The following is a 26,544-nucleotide window of genomic DNA, read 5'->3' on the forward strand; positions in this document are numbered from 1 at the left end:
CCACCCTACCTCGGACTAGGCCTCTGCAAGAGTTGCAGGTTCCTCCCCTTCTGCAAGGAAGAGAACTTGCTCGAGCTCTTCTTCTATGTTAGTGAGGGTCATATACCTTTGCATAGGAGAGTCCCGTTCCTCTGCAGTAGGCGTGTTATCGGCTCCTGGCGTGGCGAACTCCACCCCTGCACGCGGTGGCACAGGCGGTGTTGCGATGGGAGGAGTTGCGGGTGTCTCTGTTGGCGGGGGCGTAGCAGGTGGCGCCTCCATGTCGACCTCGTCGTCTGCCTCCGCTGGAGCGCTCGGTGGTGGGACTGGTGCGCCCTCACGCGTGCCCTCCGAGCCGCGTAGGGCCGCAGTCGGTGGAGTGTAGGCGATGTCGAAGTCGCCGTTCTGCGTCTCTATGTCGGCGCCCTCCCAGCTCCATGACGCCGCTTCATCGAAGATAGCATCCCTGGTGACATGCACGCCTTGGTGCCTGGCTCGTAGCCAAGCAGCACCATCTTCTTGCGTCGATCCTCAAGTTTCTTGAGATATGGCCGCGTTGTTTTGACGTGGACGACGCAGCCGAATACGCGGAGGTGATGCATACTCGGTGACGTCCCGTGCCAGAGCTCGAAGGGGGTCTTGCCGTCCACTGCGCGCGTGAAGGAGCTGTTCAGCAGGTATACCGCTGTGGTCACCACCTCCCCCCAAAATGCACTGGGAACGCTTCTCCCTTTGAGCATCGCACAGCTGGTCGGCGTGACCGATCTCCGGTAGGCCGCAAACCATGCCGCTGCGGGACATGGTGCGGAGAGCGCCAAAGTTCTGGTGTCCGAGGCGTTCGTGCCACGTCCAGGCCGTGTCGCCGCGGCACACAAAGAGACAGGCAGGTTGCACGATCTTTAGATTGACTTTGTAGAGACGATTTGGCGAGCGTGGTACCTTTGCGAGTAGACGGTTCTGCCGATCCCACACCGTCATGTAGCCGCCGTGGATCGAAGACGGGCACTCGCTTTCATCGAGCTGCCCTAGGCTCACGATGCTCGTCTTGAGTTTGGGGATGAAGTAGACACCAGTGATGGCACGATGCTCGTCGCCGCTCACCGAGATCACCACCGTGCTGCGCCCCTTGATGTCGACGATGGAGTTGTCGCCGAAGCGCACGGTGCCGACGATCTTGGTGTCCAGATCAGCGAAAGCAGCGCGGATGCCGGTCATGTGGTTCGATGCGCCGCTGTCGAGGTACCAGGGAACGTCGACAGGTTCCTGGTCTTCCCCGAGCCACACGATCGCCTGCTCCTCGTTCAGGAACACCCGCTCGCCGTCCTGCTCCCGCGCGTCGACGATGAGGACGAGGTTCAGTTGTGCCGCAAGGTATGCCGCGGGCTCCTCCTTGCCCCCTCCTTCACGAGGTGGGCTCCTTTGGGCTTCTTCTTGCGACACTCCCGGGCCCAGTGCCCGAGTTTGCCGCAGTAGCGGCACTTGTCATCGCGGGCAGCCCCTGTGCCTCCCCGCGGTTTGTCACGCGCGTCGTCGTGGCCGCGTCCCTTGTCACGGCGGTTTCCGCCTCCGCCACCACTCCCAGAGGGAGTGTCCTCCTTCTCACGCGCGCGCCACTGCTCCCTTGTGAGCAGCAGCTGGCCGTCATTTGCTGCACCCGCCGGCTCGCCGTCGTCGTCTTCCTCGCAGACCTTGAGACGCCCGGTGAGCTCTTCGATGGACATGGTGTTCAGATCGAGAAGACTCTTGATCGATCGCACCATCTGTCTGTACCTCTTTGGCACGATATGCAGGTATTTGAGAATCACCTTCTTGTCGTCGATGGGGTCGCCGTGGACGTCCAGCTGATGGACGAGCTCCTGCAGCCGCAACCCAAAATCATCGACGGACTCACCAGGTTTGAACCTGAGATCCTCGTACTGCTTGCGGCAGTTCTGGGCCTTCGAGTCGCGGACACGATCGGCCCCGACTCGGATCGTCTTGATTGCGTCCCGTGCCTCCTTCGCCGTGTCCTTGACGGCGAGCATGGGGATCATCTCCTGCGGCACGGCCCGGAGGATAGCCTCCAGTGCCATGCGATCGTCGTCGAAGTCGCCTACTCCGGTGTCGCACCTGGAGGATCGCCTTCATCAGCAGCGACCACGAGTTGTAGTTGGTCCTCGTCAGCGTGGGCCACGCCTTGCCCGAGCCGCCACCGAGATAGCGCCCGGAGCGGGGGAGGGACATAGTGGATTTGGGCAGCGCGTCGTCAGCACCGTCGGCGGCCTTCTTCGACGCGTCGCCTCCGCCAATCTTCGGCATCCCTCCGACAGGTATGGATCAACAAAGCTCTGATGCCAATTGTCAGCTAAACCCCTACTCACTCGTGATCAAAACGAAGGTGGAATCAGCGCAGGAAGAAGATGAACTACTGATGAACTCGAGAGGTTTTGTGCAGTGTCCAAGTTACTGCTTTTCTGGTGCTTTTCTTCCTCTTATTCTGCAGGAATAACAAACTTGCCGTGGCTATAGCCACGATCCCGACTAAGTCGTGCCATCCCACGACTTGGATCGAGCCCACGGCTCTCCTAAGGACTCGCGATGTGGGCGCACAAATCGCGCCAACACCTGACAGAAAACGACTATGACAATAATGAACTTTCGACACCTAAAACCCTCAAGAGCTAACAACTGAAACTGAAACTTATTCCCAACATAGCGAGCTCCTCAAGGAGATGCCGGGTCCTGCTGCGGATAACGCTTGATTTCAGTCTCTCTACTGCCCTTGAGTTTTTCTTATGGTTCTTTTGTAGAATTGGAATATGATATGTTGGAACATCCGAGGTCTTAATTCTCCTAAAGACATCTTGCTATTTCGAACGCAATCCGTGACAGTGGTTGCTCTATCATTTGTTTGCAAGAAACTAAAATGCCGCAGTTTGATGCAAAAACCCTCAAGACTTACTGCCCCAAACATTTTGACAAGTTTGCGTTTGTTCCCTCTAGGGGTTCGTCGGGGGGCCTAGTTACGATCTGGAATAGTAATGTTTCTTTGGGGGAATATCTTCTTGTAAGAAAGCTTTCCTCTGGGGATCAACTTTAAATCAACACAATCAGCTCACTACTAGAAACTAGTTAATGTTTATGGCCCCTGTAATGGGAACACCGCGCTCTTTATACAAGTTGGCTTTTTGATCTTGACATCCCCACCTCTGAAGATTAGTTGATAGTTGGAGACTTCAATTACATTAGAGCTCCTGAGAACCGTAACTTTCCAGGGGGAGATGTCCACGACATGTTCACTTTCAATGATTTCATTCGCAAACAAACACTCACTAAGCTTCCCTCAAGGGGCGATCACATACCTGGTCTAACTTGCAATAAGACCCCCTCAATAGGGGCGATCACATCCACCAATGCAAAGCCTCTCGAAAACAGATTGTACTGCTTAAACTTGACTTCGTGAAGGCATTCGACACCATTGAACACTCGACAATGATCAAGATCATGCAGAATATGGGGTTTAATTCGAAGTGGATTGGCTCAATACAAGAAAAAAGGTTGTTAGTGGCGCACCGGTTTTTGCTATTAGTGGCGCACTATAGGTGCGCCACTATTACCACACCACTAGTAACAAATACTAATGGCGCATCTCTGATGCGCCATTAGTATTGCAGGTAAGAGTGGCACACCTTGTAGTGCGACATTACTATTGATACAGGTGCACCACTGTTAACTTTATTTTTGAATTTTTCGTTATTTTTAAATTTTGAAGGTGGGAAAATAGTAGTGGCGCACCGTATTACCCCCAACGTGCGCCATTGCTATTTTTGAATTTTGAATTTCGATCTGGCTCATTTTTTTGGCTTGTTTTTTTGCTCATTCTTGTTGCTTGAATTTTTTTCAAATTTCATTCTCGACCTGGATCTGGTACGTTCTTTGTGCCGGGGGAGCTTCACATGTGGCCGGAAGTAGAGGAGGAGGGAGGAGAGACCGTGAGGAGGAGAGGAGGGAGGAGAAACCGTGAGGATCAGGAGAGGAGGGAGGAGGAGGTCGCCGTAGAGGAGGAGGAGGGCCGTGAGCAGGAGAGGAAGGAGGAGCACCGTGAGGAGGAGAGGAGGGAGGAGGAGGTCGCCGGAGGAGGAGCATCGTGAGGAGGAGAGGAGGGAGGAGGAGGTCGCTGGAGCAGGAGCACCGTGATAAGGAGGTCACCGGAGGAGGAGCACCGTGAGGAGGAGGAGGTCGCAGGAGAGGAGGATATGGAGTGGAGGAGAGCAGGAGAGGAGGAGATGGAGTGGAGGAGAGGAGGAGAAGAATGAAGGGGTAAGTGGCTGGTCGGCCCTTATAAACTTCTGTCCCAACTTAGTAGTGGCGCATCTTGCACTGGTGCGCCATTGCTATTTTTTTGAATTGTGAAGGCGGGAAAATAGTAGTGGCGCACTATTCACTGATGCGCAATTGCTAATTTTTTTGATTTTTTTTATTTTTTTTTGAATTATGAAGACGGGAAAATAGTAGTGGTGCATTATTCATATGGTGCGCCATTGCTAACTTGTTTTTTATTTTTGTATTTTTTTGAATTTTGAAGGTGGGAAAATAGCGGTGGCGCACCATGCAATAGTGCGCCATTGCTAATTTATTTATTTTTTGCATTATTTTTTCGAATTTTTTTTGCCTCCAAATCTTAAAAGCATCATAATCTTTTTTCTCTTAGGTTTTTGAGGATTCTAGAAAATCGATAACGGGCTTTGCCCCTTGAGTTCGGATGTAACTTCCCGAGTAGATGATTTTTCATATAAAAAACTTTTTCATCGGAGGTCGTATGCAAAAGTTACGACCATTTTACCAAAACATGGCGGCACCTGCAGCGTCGGCCCCGCCCGCTCCACCACCCGTGGCCTCTGCGGTCGGCCCGGTCACCCGTGGCCACACCGGCGTTCTTTGGCCAAGCTCTGGATGGCTGGGATGCAGGAGGAGTTTGACACATTGCAGCGGAATCGGACTTGGCAGCTTGTTCCCAGACCCCAGCACACTAATGTGATTACCGGGAAGTGGGTCTTCAAGCACAAGCTCCGTCCTAATGGTACCTTCACTGACACTTTCGCTCCGGTCCTCAAGCCTGGCACGATCCTCACCGTCCTCTAGCTTGCGGTCTCTCGTGCCTGGCCTATACACCAGATGGATGTCTCTAACGCCTTCCTCCATGGTCACCTTCAAGAGCAGGTTTTCTGTCAGCAGCCTACGAGATTTGTTGATCCGACGTCTCCATATCATGTGTCCATACTTCTGTGCTCGTTATACGGGTTCAAGCAGGGTCCTCGCTCCTGGTACCAGCGCATCGCGGTGTTCCTACATCAATTCATGTTTCAGTCTATACAGTCTGATGCCTCGCTGTTTGTCTATCACTAGGGCGCCGACACTACATATCTGCTCCTCTGCATCGATGACATCATCCTAAGAGCCTGCACACCTGGCCTTCTCAGTCGGCTCACTGACCGTGTTCGTGCTGAGTTCACCATCAAGGACCTTGGTCCTTTGCACTACTTCCTAGGTGTTGAGGTCATGTGTGGTCCTGATGGCTTCTTCCTTCATCAGCGGAAGTATGCTCATGAGCTTCTTGACCATTGCAAACCCGCGACCACGCGTGTCGACACGAAGACCAATCTCTCCGCCACTTCCGGTTCTCCTGTTTCGGATGTTCTGCTCTATCGCTCTATTGTTGGCGCTCTGCGGTACCTCACACAGAAACTTCCAGAGATCCAGCACACTTTCCAGCAGGTCTGTCTTCACATGCATGCTCCTTGGGACGTTAACTGGGCCGCTGTAAGGCGGATCCTGCGCTATGTGCATTGCCCCGTGGACTTGGGCATCACGTTGTTTGCCTCCGCCTTCACCGAAATCACCGCCTACACCGATGCTGCCTGGGCTGGCTGCCCCCACACAAGGTTATCCACTTCGGGTTTCTTTGTCTTCTTTGGGCTATTACTCATCTCGTGGTCGTCCAAGCGGCAGCCTACGGTCTCCCGATCAAGTGCTGAGGCTGAGTATCATGCCATGGCGAATGTTCTCGCTGAGTGTTCCTGGCTTCGTCATCTTCCTCTTGATCTCTCGTGTCAGGTCACCAAGGAGACAGTGGTCTACTGCAACAACGTCTTGGCAGTCTACCTCTCCGCCAACCCAGTCCACATCGCCGCACCAAGCACATTCTTTTTGTTCGGGATCAGGTCACTCTTAGCGACGTTGGTGTTCTCCATATTCCCACAAAGCAACAATTTGCAGATATCATGACCAAAGGCTTGCGCACGACGTCTTTGCGTCAGCAACGTCGACGCTTGGATTGCGTGGGGGGGGGGGGTTGAGTATATATGTTATGTGCATATTGTGTATTACGCCCACCTCCTAATTCTGTATAGTTGAGGTCGTGGCCCACCATGTACATCATATATACGTGCGGTTGCACCTGATCAATACATCGTGCAATTCCATCGTCATACACCAAGCACGTACTCTACAAAAATCATAGAGGAGCGCCTCGTCACCTCATCATTTATAGTAGTAAATGCAATTCCCACTAATTATGGATTCATGGCCAAGTTGGTGACTTACATTTATAAGGATGACTTAATTAGATTTGTAAATGATGACTTAAATTTGAGTGTTTGGATTTGCCTTGCCAAGCTAGTGACTTAATTGAATTTCAGTGATCCGACTTGCCAACCTAGTGAAAGAGGGCATATAGTTTTCCAAATTTGAACAACATATTTTATGCAAGATTTACATTAAAAAAAATATTATGAATATTAATTTGTGAAAATGTCTAGTCTTTGGTACTGGCAAGCTACGATGGTCATGAAGTAAGAGAGTGAAATTTCATATCCAAGTGCAACTTCACTACTTCGTTGTACGCACCAGCTAGGACTGATGACTGAATCTAGACCACGTGACCCAGCTACCTACATGACCATTAGCATGTCTGGATGGGGCAATGTAAATATATTTTTACTAAGCAACCAATTTTCCATGTTGCCCCTTCGGCCCTAGAGAAGGCACATCACCATATGGTTCCACAACAGTATCCTTGGTCCATAATAATGGAGGTGAGCTAAAAGACAACATCGCTGCTGGTTACTGCAGCCCTCACTGCATGGATTGAACAGAGTACTAGATCACATTTACACGCCAACCGCCTGGTCGAGACCATATAGGGACCATCTCAAAAATTCAGAGACCATGCTGAAATCTCTGATAACTTTGGATTCTTTATTATATGAAAGTCTTATTGCTTAGATCTTTTAGTAGGACGCTGCCTCCCATCGTCATCCTGAGTCGCTATTGAAACACCAACAGGGTAAGGAGCCTAGAAAGTTGTCTTGCGTGTTTCACGTATGCATTCTTCTCTTAGTAGACCTGTTGATCTAGGTTTTATGTCCGTGCGTGTTTCACATTTTTATTGGTCTTTTTGTCGGACATCCTCATTTGTCTAGTTGATAGAAACAAAGCATTCATGAAGCAACAAATACCTTAAACCCAAATACCAACGCAAAAAATGCGAAAAGGTGCCCCAATAACATTTTAATTTAAAAGTTACCAATCTAACTATAGATGTATATTGCGGTCCCACATGAAGTTGCCACTACATTGATGTCATGGACCATCACTTTGTACTCACTTGCATATCTAAATCAATAATATACAACCATAGTATGGGCAGCAATAGTGCATGCCAATAGACGCCAAACTAATACGTGAATCATGCAAGACTATTGATTAACCATTGATTACAATTTAGGGAGCCACTACATATGTGGCATCACGGGAAGAAAAGGTTGTTGTTCCATTTTTTAACAAAAAAGCACCATGCACAAATTCTATTTCTTTATAAATTATACTAATTGCCAATTGTTTTAAGTTAACCCAAATGCAACAAAAGAGGCGACGACGACCATGTGATGGAAGTTAACTTGCCTTTGATTGTTGTCATCTTTATCCAATCGGCAACCAATGAAAACTCCATTTTCTCTTCTCTCTTTTAACTCCCGCGATGGCATAGTGGATTCCTATAGTCCATGGAGGAGAAGGAGGCAACACCATTTCTTCAAATGGAGAAGCTAGAGGTAGTTTTTTGAACGAGCATTGCGGTAGTTTGAATTTGCTCTCGGACAGGATAATGCAACTGCTCATCATGGTGGTGTACTCTGATGCGCCTTCAGTCCCAACCTTTCCCTCTAGTACTTATTAACCTTAATTTTGGTTAGTAAAGTAAAATGAGTGACCAAATCATAGAGGACTGCCTCTTAACCTCATCATTTATAGTAGTAGAATGCAGTGCCCACTAATTATTAATTCATGGCTGAGCTCGTGACTCAGATTTATAAATGATGACTTAATTAGATTTTTAAATGGTTACTTAAACTTGTAAAAGGTGATTAAGTTTACAGTGTTTGTATCTGGCTTGCATTCAATTTGAGTCACTTATTTGCATTTCAATTTGGAGCATGAAAACACATTTTTCTGCTTCTTTATTTTCTTCAAAGGCATTGGATACATAGTGATTCACCAAATCTTTGTCGAAATGAAAAGGAATATATCCCGTTGTTATTGCATTTCAAGAATACCCATCCGAGGTGATGCCGCGTGACAGATGTCAGTCACAACACTTTCTCTGTGCAGTCGTCGCACTGTATAAATGGCATCGGCAAGACGGTGAGCCATTTGGCAAGAACTGAGCTCCTTCGACGGTCAGCCGAGTCCTTTCCGGCAAACCAACGACGACAACTACAGGATGAACCAGTACCTGCATGGCTTTGTCGGCGCTGTGCGAAGTGCTCCGCGACCAATCCATCGCTTGGCGCAACCGTTGGCGGCCGGAAATGTCAGATGCGGAAGGCACGACAAACAGTCGCCGATCTGCAACTTGTTGGCCGACCGAGGCAGTAGGAAGGGGTAGGGGTCAATCCCGTGCCTGTGGTGGCCCACCGACATGATCCCGGCGGCTGATATGTCCGGAATCGTAGGAGGCAGCCCGACGGTGGTGGGAGGGGGGAAAAGCGTGGGCTGAAATGTCTCACCCGTCAACCGCTCTTGATATATACAGGGCGCCGTCCGCGCAAAGGGGAGAATCTGCATTTTCGCGGGTTGGGGTGGCAATTTTACAACGCCACGCAAAAATATTTACGGGTCCGACGCGTTTAAGGGGTTTGATCGGGCAACTTTTTCCGAACCCGTATTTTGACGATCATTTTATGGGTCGGGGCACTGTATGGGGCCTGCTAGAGATGCTATTATTCTTGTCTCTTACGTCTCTATGGTCCCTTTCCAGCAAGAAAAAAATATATCCTCTACGGTGAATACGTTGTTGGCCTTCACGGTTAACTTATTTATGCCTATCGAGGTTAACACACATGTTCCTGCAGCTAAGCGAGCGTCATTAAATCATGGCCTATTGACATTTTCAGTAAACAAATTTATATTACATACCCGCAGTTCATTAAATCTTGGCCTATTAAATTTTCAGTAAACAATATTCAGAATAAAGAAATATATACGTGTGAGTTGCCCCAGTATATTGAGTCACATGAAGATTTTTTCTCAAGTTTTATCATAGATACATCCAGTGAATAAGAAACAAACTATGAGTATTATTAGGGTTGGTTTGTACATAAAACCATCTCCAGTAACTAATTTCGATCAGTTTTGTGACTGAAACACGGCCGAGGCCACTGCGTTTTTTATTTTGATTTATATTTTATTACTTAAAGTGATTCTATGAACATACTCTCATATTCATTTGGTTTGTAGTCCAAAGCCATGTCTCCCAATTACAAGGCCACAATATGAGGGAGCACAAGTCTATAATGCTAGGTTCAAGATGCTCAAAAGAAAATACCATTGACACAAAAATATAGCCGATCCCATTATTGTGTGACGATTTGGTTCATCGCGAAACAATATATACAAATTCCCTATAACACTAGAAATTTTCATATTTTAAGGGGCAATTTGGTGGTTATATACGCTCGTCGTGGACTAACGAGATAGAAATCAAATTTATATGTCTTCACCGACCGCCCCTCGTCCCTTAGTGATCATAGTACTCCTAAAATATGCTAAACATGTTGGTGATGACCATTAATTTCCTGTTAGCAACATTCTGTTCGACTAGCCAGTTGATGGCCCTTCGTGTTCCTATATAACATGTAACGCCTAATTAATATTTAGTGGAGAAAACTCTCACAGTAAAAACATGATAGCTCATATGTTCGAACGTAAATATAATCGCAAAATGTATGGTCTTAATATGAAACAATTGATATACAAGAAACAACATTAAAAAAATTAAAAATTGTGGTGTATCACATAATATATCCATGGAACCTTTATATTAACCCAAGGGTATAAATAGATTCATCGTGGTGACTCTTATTGGAACGAGGGAAAAAACAGAAATACATAACTAAGATGATACATTTGCTTCGATCTGGTGATGGTATCAAGATTGTTGAACAGAAAATGACAAAACGACCTTGGCCATAGAAATCATGCCCAAGAAGGCATGATTAGGCTTCAACAGACTGAATGACATCACCATCATTACAGAAACGGGCACATGCGTTGCTGCAGAGTCCCATGTCGAATTTCATCTCTTGGCCACGGGAAACTGTTACAAAATAGTTAAGGTTATGTATGTCTAAAACACAATATTTTTTCTGCCGGTAAAAATAAAAATAAAACTGGTCAATTAAAATTACCATTGTCCATGTTGTCACAGACGGAAGTCCTGCATCCAATTGTGCAGTACTCAGTCGCATTTGGTTCACCTACAAAAGTAATTTGAACCACAAGTATGCAAATAATTAATTTTCTATTAGTAGGTAATTATCAACAAGTTGGGAAGAATAAAAATGATATCTCTTTACCGGATTCAGGGAGAAGATTCAGCTTAGGATAGTCCCTAGGACATGTTGGGCCGCTTATGATTTTACAACCACAAGCAGTTGCGCAGACTGGTCGGGAACCACCGGCGAAACGGCAGGCGTTGTAGCAGTTTCTGCCCGTCGTGTTCTTGCAGCAACTCTTGCCTTCTACTTGGACCTGCTCCAGAACTAAACCCAATATGAGAACACAAATAACCACGCTCTTAATACTCTTGTTGGTTGCCATGGTTGGCTAGTTGGCCTTAATTTCTCAAGTAGAATGAGAAATGGTTACGTTGGATTGATGGAAATCCTACAACGCCAGACTCCTATTTATAGAGGTATGGCGGTGTGTTATGAGTGTTGGACATAGCTAGGCACCACTCAATTTCTGCAATAATTGGAAGTCTTGAATATACATGGATATTATTTTTGGTGCAAATCTATCCGTTCGTTGTGTCACACGTGTTCATGCATGCATGCCTATTTTACTCAACCGACGTAGCCATGCACAGTGGTCTTGCATGATTTGAAAGTTTACTAAGTGACCAGCACGTTTACAATAGTTACCAAGCACGTACTCTACAAAAATCATAGAGGAGTGCCTTGTCACCTCATCACTTATATTAATAGAATGCAATGCGCACTAATTATGAATTCATGGCCAAGTTGGTGACTTACATTTACAACGATGACTTAAATTTGTAAAAGGTCATTTAAATTTCAGCGTTTGCATCTGCTTGCCAAGCTGGTGACTTGGTTAACTTTCAGTTTTGCATCTGGCTTGCAGACCTAGTGAAAGAGGGCATATCGTTTGCTTTGATTTACGTTAAAGATGATTTCTCTATTGTGAATATTAATTTGTGCAAATGTCTAGTATCGTCATGGCATAGGAGAGTGAAATTTCATATCGAGGATCCTAGATCTAAGTGCAGCTACCGTACTTCAGTGTACGCACCAGCTAGGACTGATGACTCAATCCTTATCATCATTTCGACGATGTGACCTAGCCCTGTGGACATCTGGATGGGGCAATACATAATATGTTTTGTACTGAGCAACCAAGTTTACAAGTCAAGTTGCCACTTCTGCACTAGAGAAGGCACATCACAACTGTGGAGGTGATGACTCCGTGATCCGAAATAATGGAGGTGATGAATAGTGGAGGTGAGCTGAAAGACAACATTGCTTTTGTCTACTCTCGGCACTAGTAGACCCATTACCCAACTAATCCATACCATGCTCGGTGGACGTAACCCTTTTGTTTCCATCTCTTTCTTTCAACCATGCACTCAATAATCTTCTGCATACTAAATAATGGTCATAGGTAGTTACAAATTATTGAACTTTTATATCCATAGACTATTTCATACATAATTTAAATAATGATCATATGTTGCTGTATAATGTGGGATTTTCTAGCCTATTTCCCTATTTTATATTCGTATTTTCCTCCGTTACCAAACACGTTCTCTTTCAAAATCATAGAGGAGCAGATATTTCACAAAAATATCACAGAAGAGCGCATCATCTCCGCATCAGTTATAGTAGTAGAATGTACGTAGTGCCCATTAATTACGAATTCATCGTCGGTACCACACTCCGTCATGTTTAGAAGACACATTTAAATTTACATGTGTTTCCACAATAGACATGCATGCATGCGCCGTGTCAATTAGTACTACTCCTGCATGCATGCGCCGTGTTAATTTCTCATCTCATTAGGCGCATGAGTATTATTGATGCTATTTTTTAGCCCATCTCACAGCCAATCGATAACTACATAGGTTCTAAAGATCATCCAAGCACGCCTTGTAAACCGTGATGGCGGGAGTAGTTTTTGAGGACGACAGCTACGATGCATTTATCAGTATAACATTTGTGTGGTCAAAACTATGCATTTGGATTGACCATGAGGGATACCCTAGTAGTACTCCCTCTGTTCTGTTATGACTCAAATAAACAAATTACATCTTCCCAAAAACTACTGCATACACCATTAATCAATAGAGAAAACCACATTCAGACTAGAGAGAACACATTATGGAAGAAAATTTTCTTGCCCCATCTAGGTTTGCAAACTTTTCTTTTCTTTTGCCACTTACCTCTGCATGTCTCATGTTTGGTTGATTAGGAATTACGATGGAGTAGTTTTTGAGGACGACAGCTACGATGGAGTAGTTTTAGGACGACAGCTACGATGCATTTATCAGTATAACATTTGTGTGGTCAAAACTATGCATTTGGATTGACCATGAGGGATAACCTAGCAGTACTCCCTCTGTTCTGTTATGACTCATAAAAACAAATAACATCTTCCCAATAACTACTGCATACACCATTAATCAATAGAGAAAACCACATTCAGACGAGAGAGAATACATTATGGAAGAAAATTTTATTGCCCCATCCAGGTGTGCAAACTTTTCTGTTCTTTTGCCACTTGCCTCTGCATGCCTCATGTTTTGTTGAAGGTGGTGCACATTCAACAAATTACATCTTCAAAAATAATTATGTATTCTAACAGTTATGTATGAGTTATGGAAGAGAATACATTATGGAAGAATACTAATAGTTATGTATGAGTTGGTGTAATTAACTAAAAAAAAACAAATTAAATCTTCCCGGTAACTACTGCATACACCATTAATGAATAGAGAAAATCACATTCATATGAGAGAGAACACATTATGGAACAAAGCATTATTGCCCCATCTAGGTGTGCAATTTTTTTTCCACTTCCCTCTGCATGTTTCACGTTTTGTTGAAGATGGTTCACAAAGCATTATTGCGCTATCTAGGTGTACAAATGGCCAAGTAGCTTAGTCACGTGGTCCATAGGATGCACGAATTGATACTTAAGACAAACATGACATGCACATGGTAGCAACAAGCCAAGAACCATATCATGATGGCTGCCTCAACCTAGTTCTCGTCCACCATCCTACTCACTTTGCTATCATGTGAATGCACTGCATAACTATTCTCAAACAAACAACAAAATTATAATGCATGCTCGCACTTAATGAAATCTTGGCTCATTGACATTTTCACTAAAGAATGATTAGAATAGAGAAATCTACATGTGACATGCCCCAGTATACAGTGTCACATGACGAATTGTTTTCATGTTTTATCATAGATACATCACTATCAGTCTCATGGTGTTAATGACTCCATGATTGCATGAAATTTTACACTATCAGCCACAGTCCCTCACTTATAGCATATATGTCATGTCATTTTTTTTGACAACACTAGCTGTAAAATATTGCCATCCGCAACAGTTGTTTTGTAAATCATTTTTTTTTTTAATCACACAATGGTTAATTTGAAAAATCTTTGCAGACTTGAAACATCGAGGTCATGTAAAAGGGTTCTCGGTAGAGAGAGCCTAACTTTGGGGACCAAGAGGATGTGCTGTAGGGGTGGGGGGAGATATAGGGTTTTCAGTGGTATTTCCTGGGACATCTCATTTATAGTCCGTTAATTTTTTTAAGTAATTAACTCCGAATCTAGAAATACTAAATTTAGTTCAAATTAACAACCAGCTCCGAATATTACTAGAGTTGGTTTGTACACAAAACCAAATCTTGTAACTAATTTAGAGATGTTTCGTGTGCGAAACACGGCCAAGGTCAATGTATTTATATTTGGATTGAAATTTATTAACTAAATATACTCTATGAACGAACTTTCTCTCACACTCCTTTTGTTTTTAGTGGAAAGTCATATCTCCCATTTGCAACGAAGAATATGTGAGGGCACAGAAGACTATAATTGTACGTCCAAGCTGCTCAACACGAAATAGAATGAAGGCGAGAAATAGGCTGGACATCCGATTATTGTGTGACGTTTTGGGTCATCGGCAAACTGTGTATACAACTGCTCAAGAATACTACATATTTTTATATGTTTAGTGGGCAATTTGGTGGTTTTATATGCTCTTCATTGACCAGCAAGATAGCATTCAAAGTTGTATGTGTCCACCGACCACCCCTCATCGGTCAGCGATAATAGTTTTCATAACAGGCGCAAAACACAAATAATGTTTGATTGATTTCTAGGAAACAACATGGGAAAACGTATGGTCTTTATCTAAAATTATTGATTTATAGGAAACAACATGGGAAAATGTATGGTCTTTATCTAAAATTATTGATTTATAGGAAACAACATGGGAAAATGTAAACAATGTAATGTATCACATAATATATACATGGAACATTTATATTAGTTGGCCAAGGGTACAAATAGATTCATCATAGCGACTCTTATTGGAACAAGGGAAAACAACAAGCACTTGTAAGAGAGTCAGAATAGAAGAGGCACTCGCACACACCTCCTCCTTGGCCGCCTCGCCATGCCACGCCTTGTCACGACGCGCCGCGGGTTGCGGGATTGAGACGAGCCGAGCTTATACCTACACGTTTATTTTTGCTGGTCAGGAACAGAGAGTCCTTAACTGATTAACCACGATCGGAGACGTCGTTTCTTGGGCTGTAACGGACTCGGACGTGGGTCCGTCCACGTCTCTTCACCCTACCGCGCATATATATAGGTGAGGTTCCTGCCAACCCTAGCCGTCATCACCACCACATATGGGTTTGCACCGTTCCAGATCAATCCGACACCACCAAGTATTCTCCATCCCTTCTTCCGGCATGCACCTTGAGAAGGGACAACAGGCATGCGGAACCCCGCCTCTCGTAATTCTTTATGGGGCAGCCAGTTATATGTCATGGAACAATTCTATGACTACAAGAAGACCGATGAGCGCCGTGTTGTTCAACAAGCTCATGATATACAATCTCTCGCGTAGGAACTTGAGTACTTCAAGTTTGTGTTGTCGGATGATACGTCTCCAACGTATCTATAATTTTTCATGGTTTCATGCTATTATCTTGTCACACTTTGGATGTTTTGCATGCCTTTTATTTTTTTGGGACTAACTTATTAACTCTGTGTCAAGTGCCAGTTCCTGTTTTTTCCATGTTTTTGACCCCTTTCAGAGGAGATTTTGAAACGGAGTCCAAACGGAAGAAAATCCCTGAAAATATATTTCTGGAACGAAAGAAGATCGGGGAGCTTGGGAGACAAGGCAGGGGAGCCCCAGAGGCCCCGCAAGCCCCCACCCCGCGACCAGGGGAGAGGCCGTGCCATCCAGGCTTGTGGGCCCCCTGAGCTTCCCCTGACCTAGGGGTTGCGCCTATATATTCCCCAAAATCCAAAAAAATCAGGAGACCATCGAAAGTACTTTTCCGCCACCGCAAGCTTCTGTATCCACAAGATCCCATCTCGGGCACGTTCTGGTGCCCTGCCGGAGGGGGGATTCGGACACGGAGGGCTTCTTCATCAACACCATGACCTCTCCGATGATGCGTGAGTAGTTCACCATAGACCTACGGGTCCATAGCTAGTAACTAGATGGTTTCTTCTCTCTCTTGGATCTTCAATACAAAGTTTTCCATGATCTTCATGGAGATCTATCCAATGTAATCTTCTTTTGCGGTGTGTTTGTCGAAATCCGATGAATTGTGGATTTATGATCATATTGTCTATGAATCTTATTTGAGTTTCTTCTGATCTCTCTTATGCATGATTCCATATCCTTGTAATTCTCTTCGAGTTGTGGGTTTTGTCTGGCCAACTAGATCTATTATTCTTGCAATGGGAGAAGTGCTTGGTTTTGGGTTCATACCATGTGGTGACCTCACCCAGTGACAGAAGGGTAGCGAGGCACGCATCGTGTTGTTGCCATCAAGGGTAAAAAGACGGGGTTTTCATCATTCGTTTGAGATTATCCCTCTACATCATGTCATCTTGCTTAAAGCGTTACTCTGTTCGTCATGAACTCAATACACTAGATGTATGCTGGATAGCGGTCGATGTGTGGAGTAATAGTAGTAGATGCAGAAAGTATCGGTCTACTTGTCTCGGACGTGATGCCTACATGTATGATCATTGCCTTAGATATCGTCATGACTTTGCACGGTTCTATCAATTGCTCGACAGTAATTTGTTCACCCACCGTAATACTTGCTATTTTGAGAGAAGCCTCTAGTGAACACTATGGCCCCTAGGGTCTACTCCACACCATATTTTCAGGCTTACACTTTTTTACTTCGTCGCACTTTCCGCCTTCAGATCTCACTTTGCAAACAATCTTGAAGGGATTGACAACCCCTTTGAAGCGTTGGGTGCAAGCTTGTTTGTGTTTGCGCAGGTACTCTGGACTTGATGAGACCCTCCTTCTGGATGGATACCTTGGTTCTCAAACTGAGGGAAATACTTATTGCTCCTGTGCTTCATCACCCTTTCCTCTTCAAGGGAAAAACCAACGCAAGCCCAGCCTCTGTCAACGTGTCAATTTCTGGCGCTGTTGTCTGTGGGATAGCAGAAGAATTTCTGGCGCCTTTGACGGGCAGGAAGATCAAGTCTAGAACTCATCCAAGTAGGTGTCGCAAACTCGTCTCTTGCATTTACTTTGTTTGCGAGTTGCCTCTCTTTTTCCTCTCCCCCACTTCACGAATTTGCCTTTTTCGTTCGCCTTTTCGTTCGCCCTTTTTCTCGCCTGCTCTTTGTTTGCTTGTGTGCTTGCTTTCTTGCTGAAGTCACCATGAACGAAAACACCAAACATTGTGACTTCTTGAATAATAATAATAATGATTTTATTAGTACTCCGATTGCTCCCGCCACTAGTGCGTAGTCATACAAAATCAATGCCGCTTTGCTGAATCTTGTTATGAAAGAGCAATTCTCTGGCCTTCCTAGTGAAGATGCCGCATCCCATCTCAATACCTTCATTGAGCTTTGCAATATGCAAAAGAAAATAGATGTGGATAATGACGTGATTAAATTAAAGCTTTTTCCTTTCTCGTTGCGAGATCACGCAAAAAACTTGGTTTTCTTCTTTGCCCAAAAATAGTATCGATTCTTGGGATAAGTGCAAAGATGCTAATATATCCAAGTATTTTCCGCCTGATAAGATCATCTCTATCCGTAATGATATCATGAATTTCTACAAACTTCATCATGAACATGTTACACAAGCTTGGGAGAGAGTGAAATTAATGATTAGAAATTGTCCCGCTCATGGCTTGAGTTTGTGGATGATTATACAAATATTTTACGCTGGCTTTAATTTCGCTTCTAGAAATATCTTGGACTCCGTCTCAGGTGGAGCGTTCATGGAAATCACGTTAGGGGAAGCCACAAAGCTCTTAGACAACATCATGACAAACTACTCTCAATGGCACACTCAAAGGTCACCTACTAGTAAGAAGGTACACGCAATAGAAGAAATTAACTCGTTGAGTGCTAAGATGGATGAGTTAATGAATTTGGTTGCTAGTAGAAGTGCTCCCTTGGATCCTAATGATATTCCTTTGTCTTCTTTGATTGAGAGTAGCAACGCTAGCTTGGACATTAATTTTGTTCGTAGGAATAAATTTGGCAACAACAATGCCTTTAGAGGAAACTATGTCACTACTGGAAAACAGTTTTTTGCCATCTGCCTAGTCTTTGCCGTCTGCTAGCTGATGGGAAAGAGTGTCTTTGCCGTCAGCTTCAACAAAGCAGATGGCAAAGCAGATAGCAAAGGCCTTTGCTATCAGCTGACCAACGGCAAAGGTGCCACGTGGCGCCCAGCTATGCAACCTGCACAGCAGCAGCTGGCCATATAGTATCTTTTCCGTCCGCTTCAAGGGGGGGGCAGAAGACAAAGAAGAGGGCACAGAGGAGGGGCAGGAGGAGGTGGAGGTTGACGGCAAAGAAGAGGGGGAGGCAGACGGGACAGAAGAGGGGGGAGGCAGACGGCAAAGAAGAGGGGGGAGGCAGATGGCACAGAGGAGGGGGGAGGAGGAGGGGGAGGCAGACGACAAAGAAGAGGGGGGGGGAGGTAGACGGCACAGAAGAGGGGAGGCAGACGACAAAGCCTCCGTTAGCCCCTAACGGAGGCAACGCCTGCCGGCTGCCGTCTCAACATATTTGCCGACTGCTCTCATGGAAAGCTGACGGCAAAGCTCTTTGCCGTCCGCTTCGGTGAGGCAGACGGCAAAGAAGCTACAATGCCGTCGTAGGCTGACGCAGAAATTTTGCCGACAGTGAGATTCTTTGCCGTCTGTGATATACTCTTTGCCGTCTGTGATGGCAGATGGCAAAGAAGCTAATTCCTGTAGTGTGTTCCTAGGCCTTTTCCTAGTAACTCCTCTAATAACTTTGGCAACTCCTACAACAATATTCATGGAAATTACAATAGATTACCCTCTGATCTAGAGAGTAATATCAAAGAGTTCATCAACTCTCAAAAGATTTTCAATGCATCCATAGAGGAAAAACTACTCAAAATTGACGATTTGGCTAAGAGCGTGGATATAATTTCTTGTGATGTTGATGCTTTGAAAGTTAGATGTGCTACTCCCAAAATCAACATGGATGAAACTTTGAAAGCTATGCGTGTTTCCATGATTGAGAGCCAAGAAAGGACCACCCAAATTCGTGCTAGACATGAATGGCTTAAAAAGGCGTGTTCTCGTGATGAGAATCACGGAGATCTTAAAGTGCTTGGTGTGACTCCCATTGAATCTTTGTTTTCTTGTGTCCAGCCTAATGATTATGGGGTTGGATATGAATCCACTTTGGTTGAAAAGTGCCCCAATGATTCGGAGTCCATCTATCTTGATGTTAAAAGCATTAAAAGTGGAGTAGAAGACGTTAAAACTTTGAGTAGTAATGAAATTACTACCATGGATTTCAAGCAATTCAATTATGATAGTTGCTCCTTGATTGAATGCATTTGTTTGATGCAATCCATGTTGAAGTCTCCACATGCTTATAGCCAAAACAAAGTCTTTACCGATCATATCGTCGAAGCTATGATAAAATCTCTTGAAGAGAAACTTGAATTGGAAGTCTCTATCCCTAGAAAGCTTCATGATGAGTGGGAACCTACCATCAAAATCAAAATCAAAAACTATGAGTGCAATGCTTTGTCTGATTTGGGTGCTAGTGTTTTTGCGATTCAAAAGTCTTTATGTGATGTTCTGGGTTTTAATGAGATTGAAGAGTGTTCTCTTAATTTGCATCTTGCTGATTCTACTGTCAAGAAACCCATGGGAAGGATCAATGATGTTTTTATTATTGCAAATAGGAACTATGTACCCGTGGATTTCATTGTGCTTGACATTACATGCCCTATTATTCTTGGTAGACCTTTCCTAAGGACTATTGGTGCTATCATCAATATGAAGGAAGGGAATATTAGATTTCAATTTCCTTTAAGGAAGGGCATGGAACACTTTCCTAGAAAGAAAATAAGATTGCCTTATGAATCCATGACGAGGCCCACTTATGGTTTGAGCACCAAAGACGACGATACATGATTCTATCGTGTTTATGCCTAGCTAAGGGCGTTAAACAATAGCGCTTGTTGGGAGGCAACCCAATGAATTTATCTTTTTCTTTCTGTTTGTTGCGTCCACACTTTCATAATTCTGTTGTGATTGTGTTTTTTGTGTTTCTTTTTGTGTTTGAGCCAAGCAAAGCCTTTATGACTAGTCTTGGTAATGGTTGTTTGATCCTGTTGGAAAAAGACAGAAACTTTTCGCTCACGAGATGATTTTTAATTTTTATTCGAAAAGAGCTTTTGAGTTGATTCTTTTTGATTCTGATTGATATACTTTTTACCGAGGCCTTCATAAGTTTTCACATTTTCCTAGGTACCATAAGTATACTAAGTATACATATTGCTATAGACTGGTCTGTTTTTGACATATTCTGTTTTTGTGGAGTTGGTTGCTTGTTTTGATGAAACTATGGTTAGTATCGGGGGGTAATGGCCATGGAAAAGTGAGAATACAGTAGACCATCATCAATATAGATGGAATTCAAGTTTTTTACAGTACCAAAAGAAGTGGTATAGTTTGTTTTCTTGTACTAATGTTATCACACGTTTCTGTTTAAGTTTTGTGTTGTGAAGTTTTCAAGTTTCGGGTGATGTTCTCATGGACAAAGAGACAAGGAGTGGAAAGAGCTCAAGCTTGGGGATGCCCAAGGCTACCCAAGCCAAATTCAAGGACACCAAAAATCCTAAGCTTGGGGATGCCCCGGGAAGGCATCCCCACTTTTGTCTTCAATCCATCGGTAACATTACTTGGAGCTATATTTTTATTCACCACATGATATGTGTTTTGCTTGGAGCGTCTTGTATCATAGGAGTCTTTTCTTTTTGTTGTGTCACAATCATCCTTCTTGCACACCTTTTTGAGAGAGAGAGACATGCACTCATCGTGATTTTGCTGGAATGCTCATAGTGCTTCACTTATATCTTTTGAGCTACATACTTTTGCTCTAGTGCTTCACTTATATCTTTTGAGCTAGATACTTTTGCTCTTGTGCTTCACTTATATCTTTTAGAGCACGGCGGTGTGTGATTTGGTAGTTGGCTTATGCTATGAAAGTAGTCCCAAATGTGCTAGGTACCCAAAGAGGATGCAAAAACCTCCACCTTCATGTGCATTGAGTAGAAAGAGAAGTCTCGGTTCCTCTCAATTAGTTTTGTGACATGGATTCAGTAATATTAAGAGTTATATTTGTAGGGTGTTGTGAATCTAGAAATACTTGTGTTGGAGTTGGTGATTCCCGTAGCATGCACGTATGGTGAAACACTATGTTAGGAAGTCGGAGCATAATTGATCTATTGATTGTTATCCTTTGTGTTGAGGTCGGGATCGCACGATGGTTTACACCTACCAACCCTTTCCCTCGGAGTATGCATTTAGCACTTTGTTTCGATTACTAGTAAAAACTTTTGCAATAAGTATGTGAGTTCTTCATGACTAATGTGAGTCCATGGTATAGATGCACTTTCACCTTTCACCATTGCTAGCCTCTCTAGTGCCGCGCAATTCTCGCCAGTGCACAAACCCACCATATTCCTTCCTCAAAGCAGGCACCATATCTACCTACTATGGCATTTTCATAGCCATTCCGAGATATATTGCCATGCAACTACCACCGTTCCGTCTCATGACTTGTGCCATCACTCTCATATTTTCATTGCATGATCGTAAGATAGCTAGCGAGATGTTTCAACGTCATACGCCATGCTAGATCGTTGCACATCCTAGTACACTACCGGAGGCATTTCCTATGGAGTAATCATCATTGTGATCTTTGAGCTGTGAGTAAATAAAAGTGTGATGATCATCATTATTAGAGCATTGTCCCATGTGAGGAAATAAAAAAAAGGCCAAAGATCCCAAAAACAAAAAAAAATGAGAGAAAAGAGAAAAGAAAAAAAAGAGAGGCCTAAGAGCCCAAATGAAAAAATAAAAAAGGAGAGAAACAGAGAGAAGGGACAATGCTACTATCTTTTTCCACACTTGTGCTTCATGTTAGCACCATGTTCTTCATGATTGAGAGCTTCTTGCTTTGTCACTACCATATGCTAGTGGGAATCATCATTTTATAACTTGGCTTGTATATTCCAATGATGGGCTTCCTCAAATTTCCCTAGGTTTTCGTGAGCAAGCAAGTTGGATGCACACCCACTAGTTTTGGTTTTGAGATTTCACATACTTATGGCTTTAGTGCATCTCTTGTATGGCAATCCCTACTCATTCACATTGATATCCATTAATGGGCATCTCCATAGCTTATTGATACACTGAGTCAATGTGACCATCTCCTCCTTTTTTGTCTCACAACCACCACCACACTCTATTCCACCTATAGTGCTATATCCATGGCTCGCGCTCATGTATTGTGTGATAGTTATAAAAAGTTTGAGAAAGTTAGAGTGCGAAAACAATTACTTGGCCAATTCCGGGGTTGTGCATGATTTACATTAGTTGTGTGAGGATGATGGAGCATAGCCAGACTATATGATTTTGTAGGGATAACTTTCTTTGGCCTTGTTATTTTTAAAGTTCATGATTACCTTGCTTGTTTGTTTGAAGTATTATTGTTTTCATGTCAATAGAAAACTATTGCTTAGAATCTTACGGATCTGAACATTCATGCCACATGAAAGAAGTTGCAAAGGACAACTATGCTAGGTAGCACTCCACATCAAAAATTCATTCTTTATCACTTCCCTACTCGAGAACGAGCACGAGTTAAGCTTGAGGATGCTTGATACGTCTCCAACGTATCTATAATTTTTGATGGTTTCATGTTATTATCTTGTCAAACTTTGGATTTTTTGCATGCCTTTTTTGGGACTAACTTATTAACTCAGTGCCAAGTGCCAATTCCTGTATTTCCATGTTTCTGACCCCTTTCAGAGGAGATTTTGAAAAGGAGTCCAAACGGAAGAAAATGCCCGAAAAGATTTTTTCTGGAACGGAAGAAGATCGGGGAGCTGGGGAGCCAAGGCAGGGGATCCCCAGGGGCCCCACAAGACCCCACCTCGCGGCCAGGGGGAGGCCGCGCCATCCAGGCTTGTGGGCCCCCTGAGCATCCCGTGACCTAGGGGTTGCGCCTATATAATCCCTAAAACCCCAAAAAAATCAGGAGATCATCGAAAGTACTTTTCCGCCGCCGCAAGCTTCTGTCTCCGCAAGATCCCATCTGGGGCATGTTCTGGTACCTTGCCGGAGGGGGGATTCGGACACGGAGGGCTTCTTCATCAACACCATTACCTTTCCGATGATGCGTGAGTAGTTCACCATAGACATACGGGTCCATAGCGTGTAACTAGATGCCTTCTTCTCTCTCTTGGATCTTGAATACAAAGTTCTCCATGATCTTCATGGAGATCTATCCGATGTAATCTTCTTTTGTGGTGTGTTTGTCGAGATCTGATGAATTGTGGATTTATGAACAGATTATCTATGAATCTTATTTGAGTTTCTTCTGATCTCTCTTATGCATGATTTCATATCCTTGCAATTCTCTTCGAGTTGTGGGTTTTGTCTGGCCAACTAGATCTATGATTCTTGCACTGGGAGAAGTGCTTGGTTTTGGGTTCATACCGTGGGGTGACCTCATCCAGTGACAGAAGGGGTAGCGAGGCACGCATCATGTTGTTGCCGTCAAGGGTAAAAAGATGGGCTTTTCATCATTGGTTTGAGATTATCCCTCTACATCATGTCATCTTGCTTAAAGCGTTACTCTGTTCGTCATGAACTCAATACACTAGATGCATGCTGGATAGCGGTCGATGTGTGGAGTAATAGTAGTAGATGCAGAAAGTATCGGTCTGCTTGTCTCGGACGTGATACCTATATGTATGATCATTGCCTTAGATATCGTCATGACTTTGCGCGGTTCTATCAATTGCTCGACAGTAATTTGTTCACCCACCGTAATACTTGCTATTTTGAGAGAAGCCTCTAGTGAACACTATGGCCCCCAGGGTCTACTCCACACCATACTTTCAGCCTTACACTTTTTACTTCGTTGCACTTTCCGCCTTCAGATCTCACTTTGCAAACAATCTTGAAGGGATTGACAACCCCTTTGAAGCGTTGGGTGCAAGCTTGTTTGTGTTTGCGCAGGTACTCTGGACTTGACTTACTGCTCCTGTGCTGCATCACCCTTTCCTCTTCAAGGGAAAAACCAACGCAATCTCAGCCTCTGTCAACGTGTCAATTTCTGGCGCTGTTGTCTGTGGGATAGCACCGAACAAGTTTGTGGATGGAGGCACCATTGCCAAGCTTTGACCTTCGTGGAACAATTTTGTTACCTCTCTGAAATACAAGAGACAACAGTTCTCTGTTTAGGATCTCATTGGATGTCTTGATGTTGAAGACAAGGCGAGGGAAAAAGACACACGTGATCAAGCTGTTGAGGGAGTTTATAGTGCCCACATGGTACATAAGAAGAACTTCCATCTCAACAATCCCCAAAACAACAAGAACAAAACTCGGGGCAAAGTCAAGTTTGTTGCAAAGAACAAGCCATCACACTCTACCAAGTTCAAGAACTCTTCCTATACGATGGGGAAGGGACTATGCCATGTCTGCGTGATCCAAATCACTAGGCTCAGAGATGTCCCAACCGCTATGATGAGCGCGAACTAGATAAGCGCAGAAGTCCGCCAATGATATTTTTCCTACCATCCTTTCAGTTTTTCATTCTCCAGATTTGTTAATTGACACCGGTGCCAATGCCCATGTTTATGCTGATGCATCCATGTTTTCTTCTTATTAGGTCACAGGGACATGCCCCGTTCTGATGGGGAACGTGTCACATGGTATTGTTCTAGGTGTCGGGAGTGTCGATCTGAAGTTTACTTCAGGGAAGATCGTGCGCCTGAAGAACGTTCATCATGTTCCCTCCATAAATAAAAATCATGTCAGTGGTTCCCGTTTGTGTCGAGATGGTTTTAAGTTGGTTTTTGAGTTCAATAAAGTTTTAATTTCGATGTATGGACAATTTTTTGGTGAAGGCTATGAGTGCGGAGGCTTGTTCCGCCTATCATTGTCAGATATTTGCACTAAAGTTATTAATAATGCTTGCCATAATTCTGAATCTCATATGTGGCATTCACGCTTTGTCATATTAACTTTGGTTGCATGAAGCGGCTAGCCAAGCTGAATTTAATTCCAAAATTCACTGCTGTCAAGAGTTCCAGGTGCCAACTGTGTCTGCAAGCTCAGCAATCTCGCAAGTCTCACAAGACTGCAGAGGCGACAAACTTGGCACCACTAGAGCTTATTCATTCTAATCTTTGTGAGGTGTATGGCGTTTTGGAAAAAGGGGGAAAGAAATATTTCAGGACGTTGGATTGATGACTCCGCTAGATACTGTTATGTGTACCTTCTGAAATCAAATGATGAGGCTTTAACCTAATTCAAATTATAAAGCTGAAGCAGAAAACCAACTTGATCTAAAAGTCAAACGACTTAGGTCTGATCATGGTGGAGAGTATTTTTTCCAATGAATTTGATTCTTTAGTTCAGAACACGGCGTAAGTCATGAGAGTACACCTCCCTACTCACCTTACTCAAATGGGGTGGCCAAAAGAAAGAACTGAAATCTAACTGATTTGGTTAACGCCATGTTAGACACATCGGGTCTCTCCAAGGAATGGTGGGGGACGCATTAGTGACTGCCTGTCATGTCCTAAACCGAGTTCCCACAAAGCATAAAACCATTACTCCATTTGTGGAATGGGAAAGGGAAAAGGTTGAAACTCTCTTACTTACGTACTTGGGGTTGTTTAGCGAAAGTCAACATACCAATTGCCAACAAGCACAAGCTTGGACAAAAAATCGTGGATTGTGTTATTCTAGGCTATGCTTTGAAATACCCGACATGTATATTGGTACGATTATGCAGTCGAATGATGTGACTTTATTTGAGGACATATTTCCTATGAAGGATATGTCTAACTCATCAAATCAGGAGATACCTACTTTATCTTATCAGGAATTTTCTATAACTCCTAAACCTACCATTGTGATGGAACACGTTGAGAATCCCGAGCACGATGACAATGAAATTCCTGTAAGGAGTAAGGGAAGAAGGACTGGAAAGTCATTTGGTAATGATTTCATTGTGTACCCAATGGATGACACACCCAGGACTCTTCGAGAAGCTTATGCATCTTCTGATTCTGACTACTGGAAGGAAGTTGTCCATAGTAATATGGATTCCATATTTGCTAATGGAACATGGGAAGTCACTTACCGCCCATATGGATGCAAACCCATGGGATGTAAATTGG

At 44.0% G+C, this 26,544-nt stretch overlaps 1 protein-coding gene across 1 annotated transcript; it reads right to left on the reverse strand.

Moving 5' to 3' along the window:
* Positions 1 to 10,305: 10,305 nt before the first annotated feature.
* LOC123402719 (probable leaf thionin) lies at positions 10,306 to 11,169 on the reverse strand. Its single transcript, XM_045096672.1, has 3 exons — positions 10,872 to 11,169; positions 10,704 to 10,772; positions 10,306 to 10,612 (listed from the first exon to the last, which is right to left on the reverse strand). The coding sequence occupies exons 1-3, from the start codon at positions 11,113 to 11,115 to the stop codon at positions 10,512 to 10,514; spliced, it is 414 nt and encodes a 137-aa protein (XP_044952607.1). The 5' UTR covers positions 11,116 to 11,169; the 3' UTR covers positions 10,306 to 10,511.
* Positions 11,170 to 26,544: the final 15,375 nt, after the last annotated feature.

This window comes from Hordeum vulgare, chromosome 6H (genome assembly GCF_904849725.1).
Source record: "Hordeum vulgare subsp. vulgare chromosome 6H, MorexV3_pseudomolecules_assembly, whole genome shotgun sequence".
Classification (NCBI taxonomy): domain Eukaryota; kingdom Viridiplantae; phylum Streptophyta; class Magnoliopsida; order Poales; family Poaceae; genus Hordeum; species Hordeum vulgare.